This window comes from Conger conger, chromosome 3 (assembly GCF_963514075.1).
Source record: "Conger conger chromosome 3, fConCon1.1, whole genome shotgun sequence".
NCBI lineage: Eukaryota > Metazoa > Chordata > Actinopteri > Anguilliformes > Congridae > Conger > Conger conger.
This window is the reverse complement of record NC_083762.1, coordinates 52746442-52769525: the sequence shown is the minus strand read 5'-3', so window position 1 is coordinate 52769525 and position 23084 is coordinate 52746442. Positions and strand designations below refer to the sequence as shown.

Genomic DNA, 23084 nt, shown 5'->3' with positions numbered 1-23084 from the left:
GCTGCCCAACCCTGTTCCTGGAGACCCTCCATCGTTTTGACCCAAATTTGGCATATCTCAATCTACGAATTAGCAGCTCAACAAGAATTGAATGGAATCAGATGTGCTTTGGTAGGGCTGGAGTGAAAACCTACAGAACTGTAGATCTCCAGGAACAGGGTTTGGCAGTCCCATTTTACATGAAAGGAGTACTTGATACTTCCTACTTGTCAGGAAAAAATAAAAGAAATGTCCCATCCCGTAAAGATCTGATCTTTATCTAGCACAGCCACACAGAATTATGTGTAGGGTGGGGGAACATATGCATGCTTAAGTGCCACATTTCAATGCAGCGCCATGCTGTGTGAAAGACATTTGCTAATTCTAAAATAATCCATTTACCCTTTTAGTTTCACAGTGGATATTTCTGTCTGGAATGGGTCCTCATTGTCTGCTGGGTGCGTCTACAGGCTGGGAGAGCAGAGGAAGGCATGATGGGAGTTTGGGCCAACGCGATTCGCCATTCTCAAAACAAAGGGCCGGAGACGCATTCCAACCGCCAATTAAGACGCAGTTTCTGCATTCCTCTTCTGGAATGTTCCCCTAAAAATAATATTCGTAGTTAAACTAAATTACAGTACCCGAGAGACTGCGTTTTTAGTGCTGTGGATTCTAAGCTTTGTTTTCATGCCTGACCCCAGAGTGGGTCAGGCCTGAAGCCTGGATAGCTAAAATGTTTCTAAAAAGATAATAAATTCAACATCCAGTTTTCCGTTTCGACTTCCATTTGTATTAATCTGCTGCATACAACAGCTTTTCCTCGCTAATTTTCTTTTTTTTTTATTATTCGAAATCAAATCAAACAGTTTAACTTGTTCATTAAGCGGAAAGAGGCGGTAGGTCTACTGACTATGAAGGTCCAGTTGGGACATTTTGCTGGTTTTGAGCATGACTTTTGCCAGGGTAAATTCCAGGAATTCATTTTCAAATTCCCTGCAGGTCACCAATGACTTCATGACCAAATCTTCACAAATAACTAGAACATTCCAAGTATATATAAAGAAAAAATGCAAGAAACTTAGCACATGCACAAAAGTATATTGTATGGGTAAGACCTGGGATTCTGGAGTATTTGGTTTCATGGGAAATGAACAGATGCTTCTACAGAAAAAGACAAGCTCTGAATTGAGCGCACATGGCAGACATTAAAAACAACAACAAATGTGAGAGACACCAAGATAGACATTGTCATAAAAGGACATGGACAGGGTAATGTAAATTGTAATATGGACCAATTTTAACTCAAATATGCTCTGCAAATAACTCCTCTTCAAGCCTGTGCTGTCTCTCCATTTTGAGTGGGAGACAAATAAACCCACTTCCCTGGGTGTGGTTATAAAAAGGAAAGAAGCAGCACAAGTGTTGTTCTAAAAATTCCAATCTGGGTTAAAAAGGAAAGAAAAGAGCATCGGGAGGAATGCCACTTATGTGCGCCTCTGAAGGGCTAGTGCGGCATTTCAGCGCAAAGCTGAGACACAGCTGCGCATTTCAGCAGGAGCCATGACATACCCATTATGTCCAGCATCTTATGAAAATAGGTTTACTATAAGTAGCCTGGTACCCTTAAATATTGGCATCTCTGCCTCCCTACACATTTAGAGCACTACTAGAAACTCAGGAATGGACCCTCGTTAAGATGGATCCATCTAGATCTCGGATGCCTGTATCTTGAAGATGATTAAATATTGGCAGACAATCTCACAAAAGCTGAACACCGAAAAATGTGTTTCCACATAATCCGGAAGCAGCCTTCACGTCATTAGGACACCAACTTAAAGAAGAGTAACAAAAACTTAAGATTAAAAGATGCCAACTTTCTACAAATAAAGCAAAAGTAGAGGAGGTGAGCAGGCTTCTCCACATTCCTTTATTTAAAAAGATACAGAAAAAGATGCCAAGGTTATAATACCATTTGTGGAAGAAAGCCAGCAAATGAATAATGGTTTTAGAGTAGAACCCTGGATTTTCAGCATTTGGCGTGTAGTCAGAATTCCTGCCATTGTTTGCATAGCTAATGAGAAGTGTGCAGAACAGGAGTGACCTCTGTCCCAGCAGCTTCTGAAAGGGGTGAAGGGAGACTCTGCCCTGCATCCAGAGAGAGGATTCACGGAAACCACCACAGGGCTCAACCCTCCTCCAGTCTGACCACAGCAAGGGTGTAGCATGTAAACAATGTGCACTCCGTACATTCGCGAAAAGCTAAATTCACTCTAAATGCAAATACGGCTACCACATTTTTACATCATTATTGAAAATAATACCCATACACAGCTTTCACTGGCCATTCCGAGCTCTTATTGGTCAAAAAGCAGACAACTGTCAGACCAATATCCAGCAGTACCTCCAGCAGCCATTTTCAGAACACTTCTTCCTTTCATCAATGTGAATGTAACAAGCATGCCTCAGTTCTTGCAAGCCACTCATTCTGAAGCCAGCTTTTCATTGGCTCTGGCAATTCTCTACCTGGGAATCCAATCTCAGGGCTTACAGTTTGGCAGTTGCAGGTTTAATCAGGTAAGACATGGAATTGTACTCTCGATAAACATACATGACTTTCTTTCACTGTGATAACGAGAGGCCTTGCATGCATTTGATCCAAAATTGTATCATATGACCAGTTAGGGTGATGATTTTCTTGCGGGTTATGACATTGGGAGCTTGGACGCCCTCTCACACTTTGCGAGATCATATAGTGACTATATGGGCTCCCAATCAGATCAGAAAAACATCATAAATGGAACCACCTCCTGTTTGGTCAACTGGAATAAAGACCTCTCACACCTGACAATCTTCTTATGATTTGGTCCCGATCTGAAAATAACAATCAGGAGCCCGCAAGTCGTATAGTGAACCCAGCTTTACCAAATTGTGCATATGCAAGATTTATAAAATATGCATATGAATGAAGAAAGTGAATGCATGGTTTACCCCCAAGTGTGCATACGAGAACGAGCTTTATGACTTATATGCTGGCTAAGCACTTTTTCCACTATTGAAAGCACTTTGAAATGGCAGCAAAGCTCTGAAAAATAATGCAACTGTAACTGTAGTAAAACATAGGGAAACATAATGACAGAAAAGCAAGTAAAAAATGAAGAATTATCTGAATGTGAGATGGAGCTGTTGTCAGAGGTGCAGACTAGAGCAAAACTATTGTTTGGTCCCATAAGCTGTAGCGTATCCAGCAAAACTAAACACACCCCTCAAAAGTTTCTAATCCTGTTGACTTTCTGCTTTAATATTTAATCGTCTTCATTTGTGATCAAACAATTCACACGTGGCCAAAGCACAGACTCAGAGCTTTTATTAAAGTACTTTTATTAAAGCATTTTCATTCATTTTGGTAACCATGTAGTAATTCGAGCACTTTTTATATGTAGTACCCCATTTCAATGGTTGAGACAAATTAACAATGTCAAATAAAAGTCATGTTTCGTATTTGGTTGCATATCCTTTGCACTTCCTGGTGCCTGTGACCTATGAATCCTTCAGAGCCTGGATCTCTTATTTTCAGGTTGTCCTGCAAGCAATACGTCAACCCTCTGCATTTGAATGCATCTCTATGGGAACTAGGGGGTGGGACTAGATTCAGATTATTACAAACAGAGAAAATAAAATATCAAATTAGAAAAACAGAAAAGAGCTAAGATTGCTCCTCTTACAAGTCTTACAACAGTGCTAGCAGTCATGGTCCCTAATGTGAATAACTCACACACAGGCTGTAATAGTCATGTCAAGAATTCAGTAATATTTCTCAACTGTAAAGCAATTTGCATATTATTTCAAGTAGGCGCAAGTGCCATCACAAGCTGTTGTTTTCATTGTTGTGCAGTGTAACGATTTACATCTTGTTTCACATCTGTTGGTTTAGCACAATCTTTTGATGAATGTGAGCATACATTTCAGGAGGTGCCTTTTTTATTGTACCATATGTTGTGGTAGGCCTATGAATATCATTATTATTTTTAAGAATAAAACTAAATTATGGACCAAGGCCCCCTATAGAAAACCCATAGAAAGGTCAAGGACTCACAATGCATTTCAACGATCATGTGCCTCGAAAAACTGTCAAATACAACGCTGGTGTCGCACCCGTCTGTTAAGGGAGATGCAACATGCAGGTCGCATCTGCCCAAAAGGGGTTAAACATTTCTTGTGCCTGCAATACAGCTGAACAGCCACAAGGAAATATTCTCACGAGTTTGCACAAGTTTGCAGAGAGGTACACAGATTTTCATTCAGTTCTCTGGCTCAGTATGATATCAATCCAGATGAGAATGCACCAGTATCTCCCTGCCACAGAGTAAATGAACACAAGGGACTGTAGAGAAACTGAATCTCGAGTACAACTGGTGTGTAAGAGTCCAGGGACCAAGAAAACTCACTCAAATAAGACAGATGTGAGAGGGGTCAACATGCGGGCAGAAACAATGTGGGTGTCCACCTCAACCTGAGAAAGATTTTGCTAAAGCATGAATCAAGCCACTGGATAAAGATACTCTCTCTCATAAAAATAAATAAAATAAAACTTTACATTTTTAAATACAAACACTTGCCAGCAGATACTTACTTTGGATTGGCCAGTGATTGCCTAGTACAAAGATGCACCGATAACGCATTTTCTTACCTTAGCTTAATTCCAAAGTTAACGTCATACTTAACATATATTGCTTTCTACTTATTCCACCAGTGCCTAATTTGTTATGTAGTTTGTCAGAGATTAGCATCTTTTATTTAGTTTAGAATAAAGTACTGTAAATAAATCACTATTATGTTATATATTCTGCCATACACGTAATACAACATTTGTTTGTATACAGGAATTAAGACTTTGGTTTCCTTGTTGGTCCAAAAATTGGTGCTTGTTGCCGCAACATTCTAACAGTAAACTAGTTGGCTGACTTCACCTTTACCTTAACCACTACGCTATGGGGTGGCCTGTAGCGTAGTGGTTAAAGTAAATGACTGGGACACACAAGGTCGGTGGTTCTAATCCTGGTGTAGCCACAGTAGCCACAGCAGTTGGGCCCTTGAGCAAGGCCCTTAACCCTGCATTGCTCCAGGGGAGGATTGTCTCCTGCTTAGTCTAATCAACTGTATGTTGCTCTGGATAACAGCATCTGCCAAAATGCCAATAATGTCAACACCCAAGACAATCTGTAGCAATGTGTGCAGACTGTTTTTAAGAGTGGCGAAAGGAATAATGGGTTTTATGTGGTTTACAGTGCGTCCCCTTCTGGATTACCTCTATTATTGCATTTTTGGTCACATCGAATGGTTTCAGACCTTTACACAAAATTTTATATTTGACAAAGGGAACCTGAACAAACACGAACAATTTTTAAATAATTTAATTTAACCCGTAGGTTTCACCCCTTTTCTTGACACATGCTTGAAGATTACATATCCAAAATAAAATAGTTACCATTCTTGAACCGTTTTGACTAAAGGCATAACCTTGGAGTGGATTATTGTGGCGGTGCCTGGCGCACTTAGAAGTATAATGGTGACACAGGTAGAACACTGGACCAATCCCCTTTCTAATTTGATGACAATATCTCCAAAAATGAGCATTCTGCAGTTTCCCAAAAAGGAGACAGCAAAAGGACACATGGAAACTAAAAGATGAGTCTCATGACATGCAAAATTCTGTATTTTGCTTACAAAAGTATGAAAGAAATAAAAATATTTGCACTTCACCCCACCTGTCACCCTCCCCCTACCTCTCCCTCTCCTTCTGCTTTCCTCAGACAGCAACAGGGCAAGAGGATTGTAAAAAATAAGTACAATAATCACAATAATACCACTTTGTATACTAATATTGAATGAGGTCAATTGATGAGCAACCTCCATCAAAAAGTCAAACACTAATTTCACATGCTATTTATTATTCAAAAGCATGCTAGTTCCTTATTTATAAGCATACTGAATAATAATAAAATATTTTGAGAATATATTTAGATGTTGACCGACAGTCATGGCAATGAAAATGCTCTCTATATTGGAGCCAAATATATTCACATTCACGGTCTTCCTCAGAAATATTCACTCAAGATTATTCCACAGGGTTTGGAAGATGAGAAACTCCTTGGAAGTTCTCTATTTAGACAGGCATCGCAAAATACATTTTTGTTGTCAAATATCAACCATAAAATGGTTGGCCATAAAATCTCAAGAACAGTTTTTGCCAAAGCGTAACAGTCTCAGTCTGCGTATTGAAAATGCCTCTCATTAGCTAAAATGCTTCTCAGTCATTACTGAGGCAGAGCTGAATTTACACTGTATTTTTTGCTCACGGATGGGGATCATGCTTTTACTGTGCAACAGGATTACCGATACTAGCCAGATAAGTTTGTACATGGGCTCATCCTTTTCGAGAAAGCATATACAAAACATAGATATTTGCATTCCGATGCAGTATGTACAAGTACTTTTGTAGAAGTATGACTTTGGAAAACCACTAGCCGCAGGGGCTGGAGAGCCAAGGTGAAATGTGAAACCTAGGTAGTGACTACTTCGATGCCTTCAAGACCCCTCAATTTATTTTTTATTTTTTTTAATCAATTAAATGTGGTTAATTTGGCGAGTATCTAAGGGGGTAATTACTATTTCAGATGGGTGACGTGGGGGTTTGATAACTTTTTTCATTAAATAACAAAGTGTTTTGCGCTTACTTGGGTTCCCCATCTAATATTTCATTTTGTCTAAACATATGCAATAATAGAGGAAATCTGGAAGGGAAGTACCTTCACAAAACTGTATATACAGACATACACAGTCTATGCAGTTTTTTAATCTGTAAAGATGTAAACCAAAGTTTTAGTAAATGTAAAGAAATAATAATAAGTAAAAAATCCATAAAAAATCATTAGCGTCTTACTATTATGAACAGCTGGGGACACAAGAATGCATTTGATGGCCACACTGGATCACAGCCTTGTAACCAGGGCAATAAAAGGCAATTTTTACACACATCTACTGACAATGACAAAGAAAATGTATGCCAACTGAGTGAAATCAGACTGAAGTTATCCCAGGAAGAAAAACAGGAAGTAGACTATTCGCCATTCTGGCTTGAAATACAAATAATGTGACTGAAAAACGTTAAAAAACAAGAAGAGAAGATGGAGGCTGATACAAGCTGAATGTGAGACAGGGCCAACAGAACACAGAGAAAGACCCACATGAACAGATGAAACAATGACATGTTCACAGCGCATCCCTTTTGCGGGCATTATAAAAACAGGCCTGGACACAGAATAGCAGCAGGGTTGAGCGCATGTGAATAACCTTTGGTGTTGGAAACATGGCTCTTTCTTTCCAGAATAATTGAATTTGGTGTGCTTTGTGACCACGTATAAAAGCCTCCCTGGGCAGAGAGGCAGGCCGCGGTCTCAGCTATTGCATAAGAGAGCTAATAAAGCCGGGTGGCGGGTCCCGGGGCAGGGGGGCCACACGTGGGAACAGCCTCTGTGCGGAGGCTTTGTCTGCGGCCACTCGTCCACAGGCATGGCCCCAGGGTGTAAGTGCAGGCATGCCTCGCATTGCGCTCATTCCATGTACGCACACACAAACTACAAAACACACAAATGCGTACACATGCACAAACACACACATGCTCAGCAACACACAAAGTAACGCATGATCATGGATACAAACATGAATGCATACACACAACCTAATGCAGCAACGCACACGTTCACAGAAAAAGTACAACCTTTCCCTCAATTTATTTTTTCCTACCACTGCATTTACTTACATTTCACTTACAATAAGATCAGAATTCTGAAACTAAACATGCACAATTCACATCGCCTGTATTACTAAATGAAACAAATCTACAGAGCTCCTGAGCAACATGTAGCAGAGTTGCACTTATTGTAATGCATTGTTAAAATAAGTGCAACGCTGCAGTACGACACAGAGGATATCTTAAACAATAAAAAAGACTGTAATACTGTAATACACCAAAGTCTCCCCCCCCCCCCCACTCCACTTCCAAAACTAGGGAAAAGTTGGAGGACGATTTTGTGTGAGAGAGAGAGAGAGAGAGAGAGAGAGAGGAACACGGACAACAGAACACGGAGTTTGCAGGTTAATTTCTAATTTCTCGATGGTTGATGCACGCGTTTATTCCCATATAGTTAATTTCTCATTAAAATCAATTAAGTTGTTTTGCTCGTTTTTTCTCATTTAAATCCAAACAAATTATTAAGTGTGAGGCTATTCATGTCGGCTACGTCATCACAGGCTGTAATTTAGCTTGCTAGCTAGCCCCGGTCTCACATAAGAATTACATTAGCTGGTTACAACTGAACCAGAGTATCGTTGCTTAATCTAATGAGTGAAAACATCAAAGCGACATCCAAAGTAAAGTTAGCTAGCAAAACACAACAGTAGGCTGTCAGATTTATTGATGGCTGCAAAGGAGCCGGTAGAATTTCAAAATGATGGCTGATGGTGATGGCTGCACTGGAGCCATGCCCTAACTCGGCGAAGTCAGAGCTGTCCTCATATCGCTAAGGCTAGCCAAGGTAGGTTCCCTGATATCTGTATGCTAAAGTTACTGTATTTTCATTGGAGTGTCATGTGATCGACTGGATGGGTGGCCACCTATAAACCAGTCTCTGTGTTCAAGGGGGGAGTTTGAGTGCCCGTTACCTTCTGGGTAACACAGGTTGGAGATTCAAGCCATTCCTTTGAAAAGATTTGCCCCATATTTAGGCTACACTGACGGTGATTTTAAAAATACCTGCACACATAATTTAAGCATTTAATCCAAATAAGCTCAACTGAAATAGACTATGACAGAGCTCCTTTCAGTTTCAGCTTCACATTTCTCCAGTGACTTCCCTGATTTCTCCCAAGACTTCACCCAAACTGCAACCTCTCCAAACTCAAAATCTCTGCAGAGGAATCAAACACAAACATGTCTTTCACCCAGGACAGTTCAGGTACACTGTAGATCTAGCCCCAGAACCTACAGTACGACCACTCAAGTCAAAAAGATGCTGCACCAATGACATCCCATGAGAACGGAGCCTACTATGCCACTGTCCTCCTCTCATTGGCTGCTACATTTTTTGTTATTCATTTCTATACGATTGAACAAATCCCTGCAGAAATGTGAAATGCAATGCTGCCATATATTGCTCATGCTCCTTTTATTGCTCATACTCCAAGAGCTGGTACATCAGGGTTGGAGATGAATTACGTTTCATGCCCAATTATTATTATTAATATTATTTCTTGCATTTATATAGCACTTTTATCATACTCAAAGCACTTCACAGTGATGAGGGGAAAACTCGTCTCAACCACCACCAACGGCTGCCATTTTGCACCAGAATGGCGGCGATGGAGAGGGAGAGAACCATTATTCAGCAAATTAAATCAGGGGATGATTAAGTGGCAGGTTGAGAGAGCCAGGCGTGGAATTTCTACCAGGACACTGGGGAACCATACTACCACAGTGAGTCAGAGTCAGGACCTCTGTTTGACCAGGTCTCCCGTCCAAGTATTAAACAAGCGCACCCCTGCTTAGCTTCAGCCATTTGGCAGAAGCAGGGTGCATAGCTGCTGGCTAATGCAGGGTTTCAGTCCTTTGCCTCGTCTGATTTAAAACATAGGCCAAATGTAATGAATGAAGAATGATAGTTGTGTGTCCATAACAGGTGACAATCAGAATTTAACTTAAGTTCACAGAGGATTCTATGCAGTAGCAGGGACCCCCATATCTGGCCCAGGAGGCCAGCACTACTGCTGTTATTAGCTCTAACTGATAGTTAACAGAATAATGGTCACTGATAAAAAGATTCCACTCATCTGGTGTCCTTGGTCTAATTCAGGGGAAGAATTTAATCCAGAAGGACAAATGGCCTGCAGATCCAGATTTTAGCATCTCTCTATCCTCGCTAGCTATAGCTTGATTTAGCCAACCTCACACAGTTACCGCCACATAGAAAACTTGGTCTACACACTGTACACATCCCAGTTGAGCAAACTTTTCACTGGAAAAAGTAGAAGCAGTCACACTTAGATGGACCAAAGTGGTGGAGAAAATAATTAATATCCTATTATATTAAGATACATTTAATATAATAGAAAGTCGCTGGAGATAGGCGTCCACAAACCATAGCCAACAGTAGCCCATTTGGGGAATTTAGTGGCATGCATCAAGACAGCACAAATTAATATTTACATGACTATTCAGCAGCAAAGGCATTCATAAAAACAAAGATCATGAGAGCCAGTTGGAAGGCCAGCAATCAAATCTATATGTCAGCCAGTGTATTTGTTTAAGATGACACAATGTGAAAGAAATAACAAAATTATCTGACAAGGTAACTTCCCAAACAAATGATAAAAATCTAAAATATTTTCTTAAATCATCTTTGGCATTCATTTAAAATGGACCGTTTAGCTTGCGAGGTTAGAATAATAAAATCACATTCATTCGCCATTCAAAATGTAGTTTACACAGATAATCAAGTTACTACTCTCAGCAACAGCCTATTCCTCGCTGGACTCAAACTGACACACTGCTTACGGGAGATATCTTTGGAGGGCTAATCGTGTCATCAGTCATGACAGACAGCTGTGAGCGAGTGCTCAGCCCTTATTATAACACTCAACAACACAGAAATGCGTGAATCTAAATATGAGCATGTCAACAGCCATGGCATTCATTACCAGGAAATGCACATTACATGCCTTGGGATAGGATTTCTCCAGTGTGCTACACATTCAACACACGTTTTAAAACCCACAAAAGAATGAATTACAAAAAGACTGGGTTTTTTTCTAAAGCATGTGACCAACAGGGGTTTAAACTTGCTTGACATTTATATTGCAATGGAGCCTTGAGGGGTCTTGAAGGCACTAAATTGTCACAATCAGACTACTCATACAATCAACGTTGACCCCCATAAAATCAGTTCATTTTCCTAAGATATGGGATTATCTTCTGTCAATTGAGCACTTGGTGTGCTTGGAGTGGAGAAATATCTACAGAATCTTACAGAATCAGGGCTCACATTTCATGAGAAAAAATTTAATAAACCAAAATTACACAAATTTCACAATAAAATGTGTAATCAGTGGCAGGACAATCCCCTCTGCATAACAGCAGAATTATGTCGGCCTTGGAGACATGGTGTGCCTTGTGGCTGCAATATACTGTAGAATTGCAGATGGCATGAAGGTAGGCCTCTTGGACTCTGAGGTTGATTTCATCAATGAGTGCATTCCTCTAGGATAATGTGGGAAACATTGATGAAACCACCCTAGGAAATCCTCAAATGGACTGCATTTGACCTGCAACACCGGCCAAGAAATGTACCAAAGGTTGACAAACTCTTGGGAGTTTAAAAAGGAGATTCAGACCTACAATAATAATAGAACATCTAATAACAATAGAACAATAATAGAAACATCTCAGCCACGCAAGCAAAACAAGATGGGCCAGTTGATATCTGGCTGTGTTGCACCAATCCCAGTACCTCAGTTTCGGTTACAGATCTGTGTACCTGGATGATGGATCTCACCAAATACTGTTGGGCTGGCACAGCTCAGGGAGTGGTGTGACAAGGGTTTATGGGTACAGCTCAGGTAAATCAAAAACAACAAACCTTTCTTGAAATTATCCAATGGCCCGAGAGTAGAGAAATCAGAATATGAAATATACAACTGAATAACTAAAAATGTTGAATAACTAAACAGCCAACAAGTGTCAACACATTCACAGAAAGATGCGATACCAACAACATATTACAACCATTATGGCAAAAGAAACCACCAATGCTTTCAATGAGCAAGCCATTTCCTCATGGCCACAATTGAGCCATTATACATTTGATTACTAGTTTATTACATTTTATTTTCAGAAAATAAATGTAGGTGTTCAAGTCGGGGGAGACCCCCAACATGAACATCGACTTAGAAGTAACAGTCAACAGGTCAACAGCCTAAGGGGGATTGGCCAGCCTAGATTAATATACATTAACAATAGAAAGTATACATCAAGTTTGCTTTTAATGTTAAAACATAATTAAGTATTTTTTTTTTATTCAAAATGATTGATAAAAAAAATACCACTACTGTAACAATGATAGCAATTATCAAAGATTTAATGAATACTAAAATTGTACAATTTGTAGAAGACTTCGGCTCATAAATTTCAGAGTTTATTGCCCCTCAATTTCAGAATGAGGGAAAATGATCCAAGCTACTGTAGATGTGTCAGACTCATGCAGCACTGAAGAGAGCATTCCAGGCACACAGCAGCCTATCCTGACAGAAGCGCACCATGATCATTATCCACCATATTAAAAGAATCGTAGTAGAGTTTGTACTCATTTGTATAGCGATACATATAATGACCCTCACAAAGCAATATTGTTACTGAAGTGACCAACAAAGATCCCAGATACATTTTAGAAGAAATGTTACTGTATGCGGCCATATTGAGATGTAAGGAACAAAATTTTGACCGTGTGAATATACATAACCACAAGGGTGTCCTTAAACCAATTAGAGGCCTGAAAATTGCTCCAAAATGAGAGGAGTTGTCCACGAATTCATTCAAGACATATTAGTTTGTGATAAGGGAACGTTGGCAAAGGTTTCCACCAATTACCATTCACTTTGTCCCACCTATTGTTACCAATGAACTCAGTGATTGGTGGAGAGACCCGGTTTGCTCGCCATTCTAAAAGTAACAAAAGCAACACCTTATCCCTACTTTATGATCTCTGTAGTTCATTGAGTTAAATACCTTGGTCCAGCAGGCTAATCATATCTCTTGTTTTGTGAGGCTGCAGGCGAAACTTATAGATCAAAACTCACAGCAGACATTACTCCCAGTACATAAAGCGTTAACAAAGACAGTACAACCCCCCCCCCATCATTCAATCAATATCAGTCTCTGCATCGCAGTCATTCAGAAAAGTCACTGTGCCATTAAAGTAAATCCGGCACAGTACACACATCCCATAAACTCTACCAGCTGTACATTAGGATGGTTTGTCATGATGGCAATGGTAATAGGAGAGGTTTCAGATTTATCGAAGCAGCATAACAAAGGGCAATCATATGACTGGTTGGAAGAATTCTTCAAGAATATCTGGTTTTTCTTATCTCAAATTCTGTCCTCTAGCAGCATTTCCTCCATTGAACACACGTTACAGTGTTCTAGTCAATACAAGACTCAATCAGTGTCTCACCAATACTGACAATTGCAGGCCAACAAGTAATCTATGAGCAGTATAATTATTTATGTAGTTAAGTATCTTGGGAACAAATCACACTGGTTTTCTGAATATCATCGATTATCCAACCTTCCAGAAGAACAATATCTGCAGCCTGCGCAACCATTATCTGTGCGTTTCCGAATAGGGTATTGGAGTTCACATACACCCCCAACAGGCAACGAGCTTCAAACTGAAACTTGCCCAGTGCCCCTCATCTTCCCTTGAACATTTATCCTACCCACGCTCAAAGCCGGATCTACAGTTTTGAGAAACAATGCTTGTGTTACAATTCCAGGAACTACATTGCAAAAACAAAAAGGTTGAAGTTAAACAAAACAAAACACTCACTTCAGAACTACATTTATTGTTCATTTTGTGCCCCACAATTTAATTTTTGCATGCAAATTGACTGACGTAATGTGATTTGGGAATGACTAACATTATTTTCCTCAGATTCAGAGATGCACATATTCTTCAGAGATTAAGATTACGCTTTTTACTCAAACTAAATTTAATTTGCTATAAAATTGCATTTTCAAAAAGATCTGATTTGTTAATTGCTTATAACAAATTCCCCTCCTTGCTCCACCTACATATTTAATTCATGCTAACTTCATCACGAGCCATTGAAGTTAAATAAGTAATGTACAGAACCTGGTTTCAGTCTGAGCGCTTGTGAAAAAACAAATAGCATAAAGCAGGTCCTTGCAGCGTTCCCAGTGGCCTAACATTCCAAGCATATTTTTACAGAGTACTCCGGGAGCTGCAGTTCAGTTCTTTCTTTCATTGGCTGTTTGTTTACACTATAAACATACATATAAATATTTTAGTCACAAACCACTTGGCAACCATGTGGGCCCTCAATTATAAGGCAACCATACACTTCAATAAAATGTTTACAGGTAAACTGTTCCTGTGTTTCATATAATCGAATAGGCAGAGACTAGGCCTACATTCATGTCAGAATATATTACAAATAGTTTGTCTTCTACTGGGGGGAAAATAGTTTGGTGTACCTTACCACCTTGTCGAACAAGAATCAGAAGAATGCGTGTGAAGTCATCAGCGACCAGTTTCAAATCCTTCCTGTAGTTGATGTAATGTCCCATTTACATTATGAAACAATAGGCCTATATTGGCCTGCTGAACAGAATATGAAATTAAACAGTGATCCCTAAAATAAATATATCGTCAGAAAAACGCTGAAATGAAATCAGTGATGTAGGTGGAAGCAAACCGATTTACAATACAACACATTTACAGGCGAACACAAATAGGAAGATATGCCTCGCATGATATGCCTCGCATGATCTGCCATTTGGAGAGAATTAGGGCACCCAGCCCGCGCAGCTTCCAAAAACGTGCTTGATATGTTTGAACTCAAAAAATAGTTTTGCTTTAGTCCACCATCTACTCGCATTGGGTCCGTTGAACACGAATTAGGATAGATCATGCCATTTTTGGAAAAGAAAACAAAAAACCTGTTTGACGACAAATGACCAAAAACGTAGTTCACTGTTGTTAGGGAAGCGTGAATATTAAGTTGTATCGGATTTTTAAGTTTCCTTGTAAATGTACTTAGACGGGCATCAAGAATACAAAAAGTGACAACTACGTTCGTTATTAGCCTAATCATATAATTGCATTAATCATAGTTATAGGCTAACCACTTAAAGGTATGCTATATAATTATATCCTATTAATTTCCTTCTCACCAGTAGGATAATAGTAATTCATATCATACCACCAGCACTGTGCAATAACGCAATTAGCTACCTTGTTAAATTGCTCGTCGCGTTTCTTTTTTTGCCCCCGCCCTCGCCTCTTCCTGTGGATGCAATTGCAATAATCAATGCAGAAACAGAAATCGGGACCGACCAACACTGTAGCTAAGATCCACCGCAGTCTCAATTTACCTGTCTCTCGGGTCTATCCACGAAGTTTGTCGGGTGTTATGGTCAATGTAAAAAACTCTGCCGTCGTAATCCCGAGCTTCTTCCCAGCCTGCGGGCAGCGGCAGCTCCGAGCTTTCTCTCCGCTTACTGCTGCTCACCCACGGCATAGCGTTCGGGATATTGAGGGGGTTCTCGCGGATGCCAGACCCCCCTTCCTTTTCTCCAGTAAAAAAATAAATATTTAATGCATTACAAAGTTTTTTTATGATTCCTCAAAAATAACAAAAAAGAAAATGCTCTGAAATAAGCGTAAAAAGGACGAGAGTACGCCAGCATCCACTTTTTAAAAAGTTTTGCTGGTCTCTCTGGAGTCCTAACTTCGGTCGTCCATGTTTGCCTCTTCTGCCATATTTCATTCCATACTGTCCATATATGGGCAAAGAAAATTTGCATAAACGATGTCCAAGAGCCAATATATTGCGAATGCTGTCGTAGACCGCCCAATAGGAGAAAGCGTGGGTATGTGACAGTGTTCGCAATGAGAGTGGATGTATTTCTTCAAAAAGGCGGCTAATATTTAGGTTAAAAGTTTATTTATCATTGCATTTGGAAACATTAAACTCGGGTCTAGTAAATTTGCGTGGAACGCTTATTGCCAATGGCCTAGATGTAGCCTATACGATTTAGAATGGATTGTTCTACCAATGACTGCTACAAAATATAGCTTTTTAAACGGTATCAAGCATGGCATGAATAATGATGCAACAGAAATGGTTGAGGTTTTAGCGAAAATCAGTAATATACTGGTTTTTAATGTATTATTATAATTATTGTTATTATAGTTTGAAGTAATAATTTGAAATAATAATGTTTATTTGTTATTAGGTTTATGTTTGAACAAAACATGTTGCATGCTGTAGGGATAAGGATGGCATCCCTATATCCCTATATTAGTCCTTGAAAATAATTAGGCTATTGGCATAATTGGCAAATAAAAATGTATAATATAGACTGTTTATTCGTTTAAAATAGGCTATAGGATTAGCATGTCTTTGCGATAGGAAGGAGCGTTGAGATTTGTTTGTATCCGGTTAGGCTCATTAAAATGTAAATAGCTTGACTGAATAATTAATTAAATGTTGTCCTCTTAATATTTCGCTTCTTGTTAAACTTGTGTTACAGCGCCGCTCTCTGGTTAAAACATCGGATCCAATGTGAATCCAATCAGATGCCTGTTCGACGTAGATGAGTGTAGACACTTCTGAAAAACTTGCTTCACCGACGTTAAATGATTATACAGGTTAGCTAAAATAGGTTTGAACACGTCATTGTTTCAACTTCTGTACTACTGCAGTCGTGTCAAATTTTAATTTACATTTTTAAATGGCAGTGAGTACGCTAATCCATATTCAATGTTGTCAAGTAAGTTAACTTGTTGCATTACTGAATGCAGAAGCCATGCTTTATGCTTGTTTTTGTGATACCTCAATGAGAACACACGTTGATAAATTTGCTTGGCGTAGCCTACATTTAGATGTTTTAGTTTTCATTCCAAGGTCAAAAAGTCACTTAGATTCTTCCCCACTCTGATGCTTGGTCTTGACCGTGTCTGCATGCTTTCATTGAGTTTCTGCCGCATGTTTGGCTGATTAACTATTTTCATGAACAGGTTGGTGTACAAGTATACCTAAAACCAGGTGGTCACTGAGAGTATATAGTGCTTTTACAGTGCAGTATTTGTGAAACATTTTTTGTTGTTTTCGCCCTGTATTCCTGCAAACGAAGAGTTGAAATAAAGCAATGCGGCCAAAGAAGTGTCAATGCCAGTAAAGCCGGCCATCATTAGACTGAAAAACTAGGTGTGTCAACATAGCCAAAAAACGAGGTGTGTCAAAAACAACGGTTTGGTACATTATTAAGAAGCAAGAACACACTGGTGAGCTCAGCAATGGCAAATGACCTGGTAGACCATGGACCAGTGTAGTGGATGACGGAAGAATCCTTCAAAGATGTGTCAAAGATCACCGTCAAGATAAGATGGATGCATTTAGATACCACCTTTATCCAAAGCACTGTACAATTGGTGATGCTTCTCATTCACCCATTCACACACACTTTCACACACTAATAGCGATTGGCTTCCATGCAAGGCACCAATGACATTAGATGTTGTGCACAGGGACACTTCGACACACCCAGGGCGGGATCAAACCAGCAAGACACCTCAAGAATGGAATGGCCAGGTTACATTTTGGAAAATCTATATTAAAAACCCTGTAACATTCTGGAGCAAAGTGTTCTTGACCGATGAGGCGAAGACAACCTATGCCAGAGTGATGGAAAGAGGGGAAGTGTACGGAAAAAAAGCTACAGGTTCCCCTTTCCATCTGTGAAACATGGTGGATGTAGTGTTATGGCTTGGGCTTGTATGGCTGCTTTTGTTTTGTTTGGATGACGCTTCATCATGCTGCAGGACAATGATAAAAAACATTCAGCCAAAGCAACCAGAGTTTTTTCGGGTCAAAAAGAGGAATGTTCTTGACTGGCCAAGTCAATCACCTGACCTCAATCCAATTGAGCATGTATTTCACTTGCTGAAACCAGACTGAAGGTAAATAGCTCACAAAATAAGCCGGAGCTGAAGAGGGTTCCATTATTATATTTCATGTTGTTTAGCTGAAGCTTTTATCCAAAGTGACTTACAGTTGATTGGACTAAGCAGGAATTGCTGAATGAGAAGCATCAATTGTACAGCACTTTGGATAAAGGTACTATATAAATGCAGACATTTACCATTTACTTACGGACTGCACTGTATAATGAAACTGAACATTTTTTGGTTTACTCTAATGGCTATTCATGTGGATGTGAACGTACAGACTTGCTTATTATGGTATTATGTACAGTAGTCTACACTCATACTATACATTGTAAATCCACTGAGTCTTGAATCAGGGAGATTCAAAAACTGAGCGTGGTGATATCATTTGAATTCCACTGAAAAGCTGCTCTCTGAGGACCCCTTGTGGTAATGTATAGACTTCTAAAACTGCTTGATTGAACTTATTGTTACTACATAAATACCTTACTACATAAATTTCTTACAGAATAATATATTTGAATATTACATGCCCCAAACGGATGTTTAAAAAAAGAATACTCATAATAAATAGCCTGAGAATTATCTTTCATCTGCTCCTAGGTATGCTATATCACACCTAATGGTTTAACAATTGTGTAATTTTCTTTTATTTCGAGAGTAGCACAAGGGTAATGTAATTCTCACTAGTTTGATAAACTAAAATGATTATTATTTTTTTCTGCATTTTTGCAACTAGGATTGCTGTGAATCATATACATTGGAATTCCGACTGAAAGTAGCAGTTGATAATCACTCTGCCTGTGCTCACTGTAAGCTTATAATATTAGTGTGCCACAGTAAACATCCCAGGGTGGAACTGGTGATTACAACAGCTTCTACTTCTATTAAACATGTATAAACATCTCAATGCATGACAGACAATGTACAGTGTCCTTTCTTATCTGGTACACACATTGGTGGAAAAGATGTGAGTGGTCACAAATACTCAATGATGTTAGGCACAAGTATCAAACATAGAAATAGTAGTAATGTTTTAGCCAACCATGCTATAATGGTTGAATAAATGCTTTTTCCCCCAGTAGTAATTCTAAAGATTACAGCCTTACTCTCTAACTGCTAAGGCTTGAAACTAAAAGGAAGGTATTTAAAGGGCAACAAGCTGGCTGAAGATTTACTCACTCACAGAGGATAGATTGGAGCAACATCTGATACAAACTCAACAGTGCTAACATGGCATGGAGCAAGAAGTAAGTGAATGGCGTTTATTTGTTATTTTTAGCCTCTCAAGAAAATGAAACCCTCAAACATATTCAAAAGGCTTTCAAATCCTCCTATTGAGCCAAGAAGTTTATTCTGTTGATTATTTTGAATACTACGAGAGAATGTGAATATTACTCACAATACTGTTTGTTTTAAGAATGAATAATTCCTCCCAGCAAACAGATGTCAATGAAGCATCTTGTAATGGACCTGTCTTATAAAGCCTGAAAGAGAAAAGTAGCCAGCAAATCTGGTGCAACCTTTTGCCTAATTTCTATCGAAGACATTCAAACATATACAGTACAGTCAGTGTATCCTTCAAAGCAACCAGATAGCCTGGGCTTACACACATATAGGGATATGCTGTGTGCTCAGACACACACACACACACACACACACACACACACACACACACACACACACACATATACGGGAAGGGATAGAAAGAAAGTCATGATCTTATCATCTGGTCAGCTGATTGTTCGGTATCCCATGGAGAGGAGTTAGATGTTTTTTTTCTTCTCCTGATCATTCAACCCCAGCCTCCTACTGCCTGTGTCCATGGACTCTGTTGTATTCACATCATAGCTCAGATGAATAATAAAAGGCTATTGTATGCTGACATGTTTCCAAATCACATGCATCAAAATACCCATTTTCAGACTGCAGATCTGTAGCTTCTGCACACAAAATAAGGTAAGAATTATTGCTTTTGCATGTAGAGCCCCTGGAGTTTTATCATTCTTCTTTACAATTGATTATGGGGCTCCCACAAACTGAAACTCATGAATGTACCTTCATTGATATTACATTTCAATAAGGCTAAGTTTTTAGCATTAATTTATTATTACAGTAATTTCTAACTACATAACACGCATGAATAATGCAATAATTTTACCACTAATTTCAAATATTTTTTTGCTAATTATATAATACTGAAATACTATTTACTTGAATGTGGACATATTTTTTTTCTTATATTAATTGGTTTCTCATAGTCAGTTTGTCTCAACAAGTGTTTGAAAATTCAAGTATTTAACTTTTCGAAGGACATTAAAAATGGAAAATATCTTGAAGGAATTTTGCTTGCTCATTAAATATACATGATAATATTTCACAGTCCAAAAGCATTCAAAACCAAAAGCCATTATTTTCAAAAGTGGTGTTTTTGGACTGTGAAATATAGATGATTTGGAAAGAAATACATCAAAGAAGTAGGTAGGAATGTTGAAATTGGGCATGCAGTCCATTTAGACACATTTAGGCACATCTACAAGCTGCAGGTTTGAAGAGTATATCCTCTGTCAGTCAGACAAATTGGAGGGTATAGTGCTTGTTAGTAACTCTGTTCTGCGGCAGTGTTCTTAATGGAAACTTTATCCAAACAGACAAAAACAATGACGCGAGGAAGCAGAACAAATAAGAAGTGGCCATCAGGTCTAAAATGAAGATCTGTCTCTTAATAACATCCTGTCTGCACTTCAATGACATCCCATGCGGCCAACAGTTTGGAGACGTGCAGGAAATCTTGTTGAATCTTACCGTTTTGCTGTCCTTGCCTCTGAACCTCTCTCTCTCCCTCCCTCTCTCTCTCTGTCTGTCTCTCTCTCCCCCTCTCTTAGCAAAGAGGGGAGGGGAAAAAATGTCAAGAAGCTGCACTCCTCTCAACCACAGATGATTTGTTCCTTTTTGTGCAAGAGAGAGACAAGGTGAGTGAGGGAGCTGACTTTCCAGGAGCTGCTCTCAGCCCTCGCTGAGTTTTGAAGCGGTTGCGGCCACACCAGGAGCCTCCTCGCCGGAGCAGTGGCGCGAGAGCCCTCAGCGGCCAGCCGAGCGAGGTGAGAGTAGGCCAGCGGGGTTCGGCGAGTGGCAGCCGGGGGGAAGAACCCTCCAGAGCGATGGATGCGGTGGTGTGCGCCCTGGAGCTCCTGGGAATGTTTGTCTCCATCGTGGCCTGGCTCTGCTCCCTCTCCACCACCATCATGACCCAATGGCTGACGCTCTCCACCGACCTGCTGCCCACCGAGAGCTTCGACCTGGGCCTGTGGGAGACCTGCGTGGTGCAGGACCTGGGTGGGATGGAGTGTCGGCCCTACGACAGCCTCCTGGGCCTGCCCCCGGACATCAAGCTGGCCCGCATCCTCATGTGCTCCGCCCTGGTTGTGGGCATCCTTGGGCTACTGCTGCCTATCCCTGGGCTCCACCTGGTCAACAGCTGCAAGGGCCCGGAGGGCCGCAGGGCCAAGAGGGTGATGAAGATGCTGGGGGGGTTCTTCTGCCTGGCGGCCGGTGTATTAGGTCTGGTGCCGGTGTCCTACATGGCCCACCTGACAGTGCTGCGCTTCTTCGATGAGTCCGTGCCGGACGTGGTGCCCCGCTGGGAGTTCGGGGATGCCCTGTTCTGCGGCTGGGCTGCGGGGTTCTTGCACTTGGTGGCGGGAGTCTTGCTGGTAAGCTCCTGCCTTTGCTCCTTGGAGGAACGGCACCCCCCGGCCAGGCAGAGGCAAGAGGTCCGAACCCTGGAACATTCACCCAGGAAGAGGTCAGAATATGTGTGAGCCGCCAAAGGGCCTCGGCCCCTCTCCCCGGAGAGAAGAGACAGACCCTTTTGTTTCCTTTACCCTCATTATCTCTGTCCTTCTCTCCCCCTGCGCTTTCTCATTCTTTCTCCCCGTCGGTTGAAAATAGGGGGAAAACTGCTCTTTTGCTTAAAACCTTTTGTTATCCTTGTTGATATGTTACTAGAACAATTAATGAGTGATACAAATGTTTTTTCTTTGCATGACAGCTGAACAATAAATGACATTTTATGAAAACACATTTTAAAATACAATAGTTAAAATCTCTGCTGCTACTTCCTCTGAAATAAATATATTTTTGTTACCTCAATCATCCTGGTAACTGCTTTCACCATCTTGGCAATTCAGTACTTTTGTACTGTAATACTCCTGATTCCTTTCAGAATGAGATGTTTTGACAGTGTTGTGTATTAAGACAAATGGAAATGTATAAATATGATGTAAGAATATTGTGATAAATATTTCTGTATTCTCAATCTTGATTTTGAGACTGCAGCCTTTTTTCTCTTTGTATACATGCTACCCATAAGCAATGGTGCACTAGAGCGCTTGACAGTTTTGAGGACTGTACTGTAGACTGGCAAAGCTTTGACTTTCCTGACATTGTTCTTTGAAGATGCCTTGAAATTGCACCGCTGACATAAGACACACATGACTGAGATGTAATGATTGTAATATTTTAACATAATCTAAAAAATGTATTTACCATTTATCCAAACACATGTCTCACACACACTTTTTGAGACTGTGTGCTGATGTAGAGTACTGCAATGGTAGAATTAAATCAGTCACATAATCACAGTTGGAACAGATTGTAAATTAATTATGTTGCCATTTTATTGTGAAAAGGGCAAATATAAAAAGAAAAATTAAGAAAAATATTTTGTTATGTGATTATTTTGATTTTGTCTATATTCTTTTTGTTGTACTTATTTAACATTTTTGGTTCTTATTTTTTCAATATGAACAGTAGAGCATTTAATGTGGCAGAAAGATATAGTATAATTTAAACTAAAACATAGATATTATTATTGGAAAGCGAATAGCAATTGGGTCTTATAGTTACATTATTTTGTAAAATTTTTAAGCAAGTTTAACAGTTTAACACCTTGCACATTCTGTGACGGACACATTTAAACATGGATGTTTAACTTGTTTAACCCTTGTGTGGTCTTCGTATTATGCATACACCCAGTGTCCACAATGACCCATTCTTGCCAGCCCCCCTAGACTGACAGTAGAGGTACAGTTTTTGTCCTATATATGTACATTTCCCAAGCAAAAAAGGTGAAAATTAGTCTTATATTGCTGGCTCAGGCTACCATTTTGTGTACTTACTATATAGGGCATTGTCCCTATCCTAACATTTGGTCTGAAAGACAGCTGGACCTCTGGACAATGTCTGCATACTTTTATCTATTTAGTTACTGCCACATGATTGGCTGATTAAATATTGGCA

The 23084-nt window shown here is 39.8% G+C and overlaps 2 protein-coding genes across 3 annotated transcripts in view; one reads left to right on the top strand and one right to left on the bottom strand.

Annotated features, from left to right (window-relative positions):
- The window catches only part of wwc3 (WWC family member 3), a 68848-nt gene extending 53271 nt beyond the window's left edge, over positions 1-15577 (bottom strand). For both annotated transcript variants that reach the window (XM_061234932.1, XM_061234933.1), the window contains exon 1: positions 15206-15577. In XM_061234932.1, coding sequence (XP_061090916.1) covers positions 15206-15351 — 146 coding nt within the window. In that variant the 5' untranslated portion in view covers positions 15352-15577. The remainder of the gene's footprint in view (positions 1-15205) is intronic.
- A 4959-nt stretch (positions 15578-20536) lies between these two features.
- LOC133124934 (putative claudin-24) lies at positions 20537-22504 on the top strand. The gene has a single exon (XM_061236526.1). It carries the CDS (start codon positions 20945-20947, stop codon positions 21602-21604), a length of 660 nt encoding a protein of 219 aa, XP_061092510.1. The 5' UTR covers positions 20537-20944; the 3' UTR covers positions 21605-22504.
- The last annotated feature ends 580 nt before the right edge of the window (positions 22505-23084 follow it).

Excerpts from the sequence above, each read along its gene's own strand:
- LOC133124934 (XM_061236526.1), top strand. The coding sequence starts at position 20,945 with ATGGATGCGGTGGTGTGCGCCCTGGAGCTCCTGGGAATGTTTGTCTCC.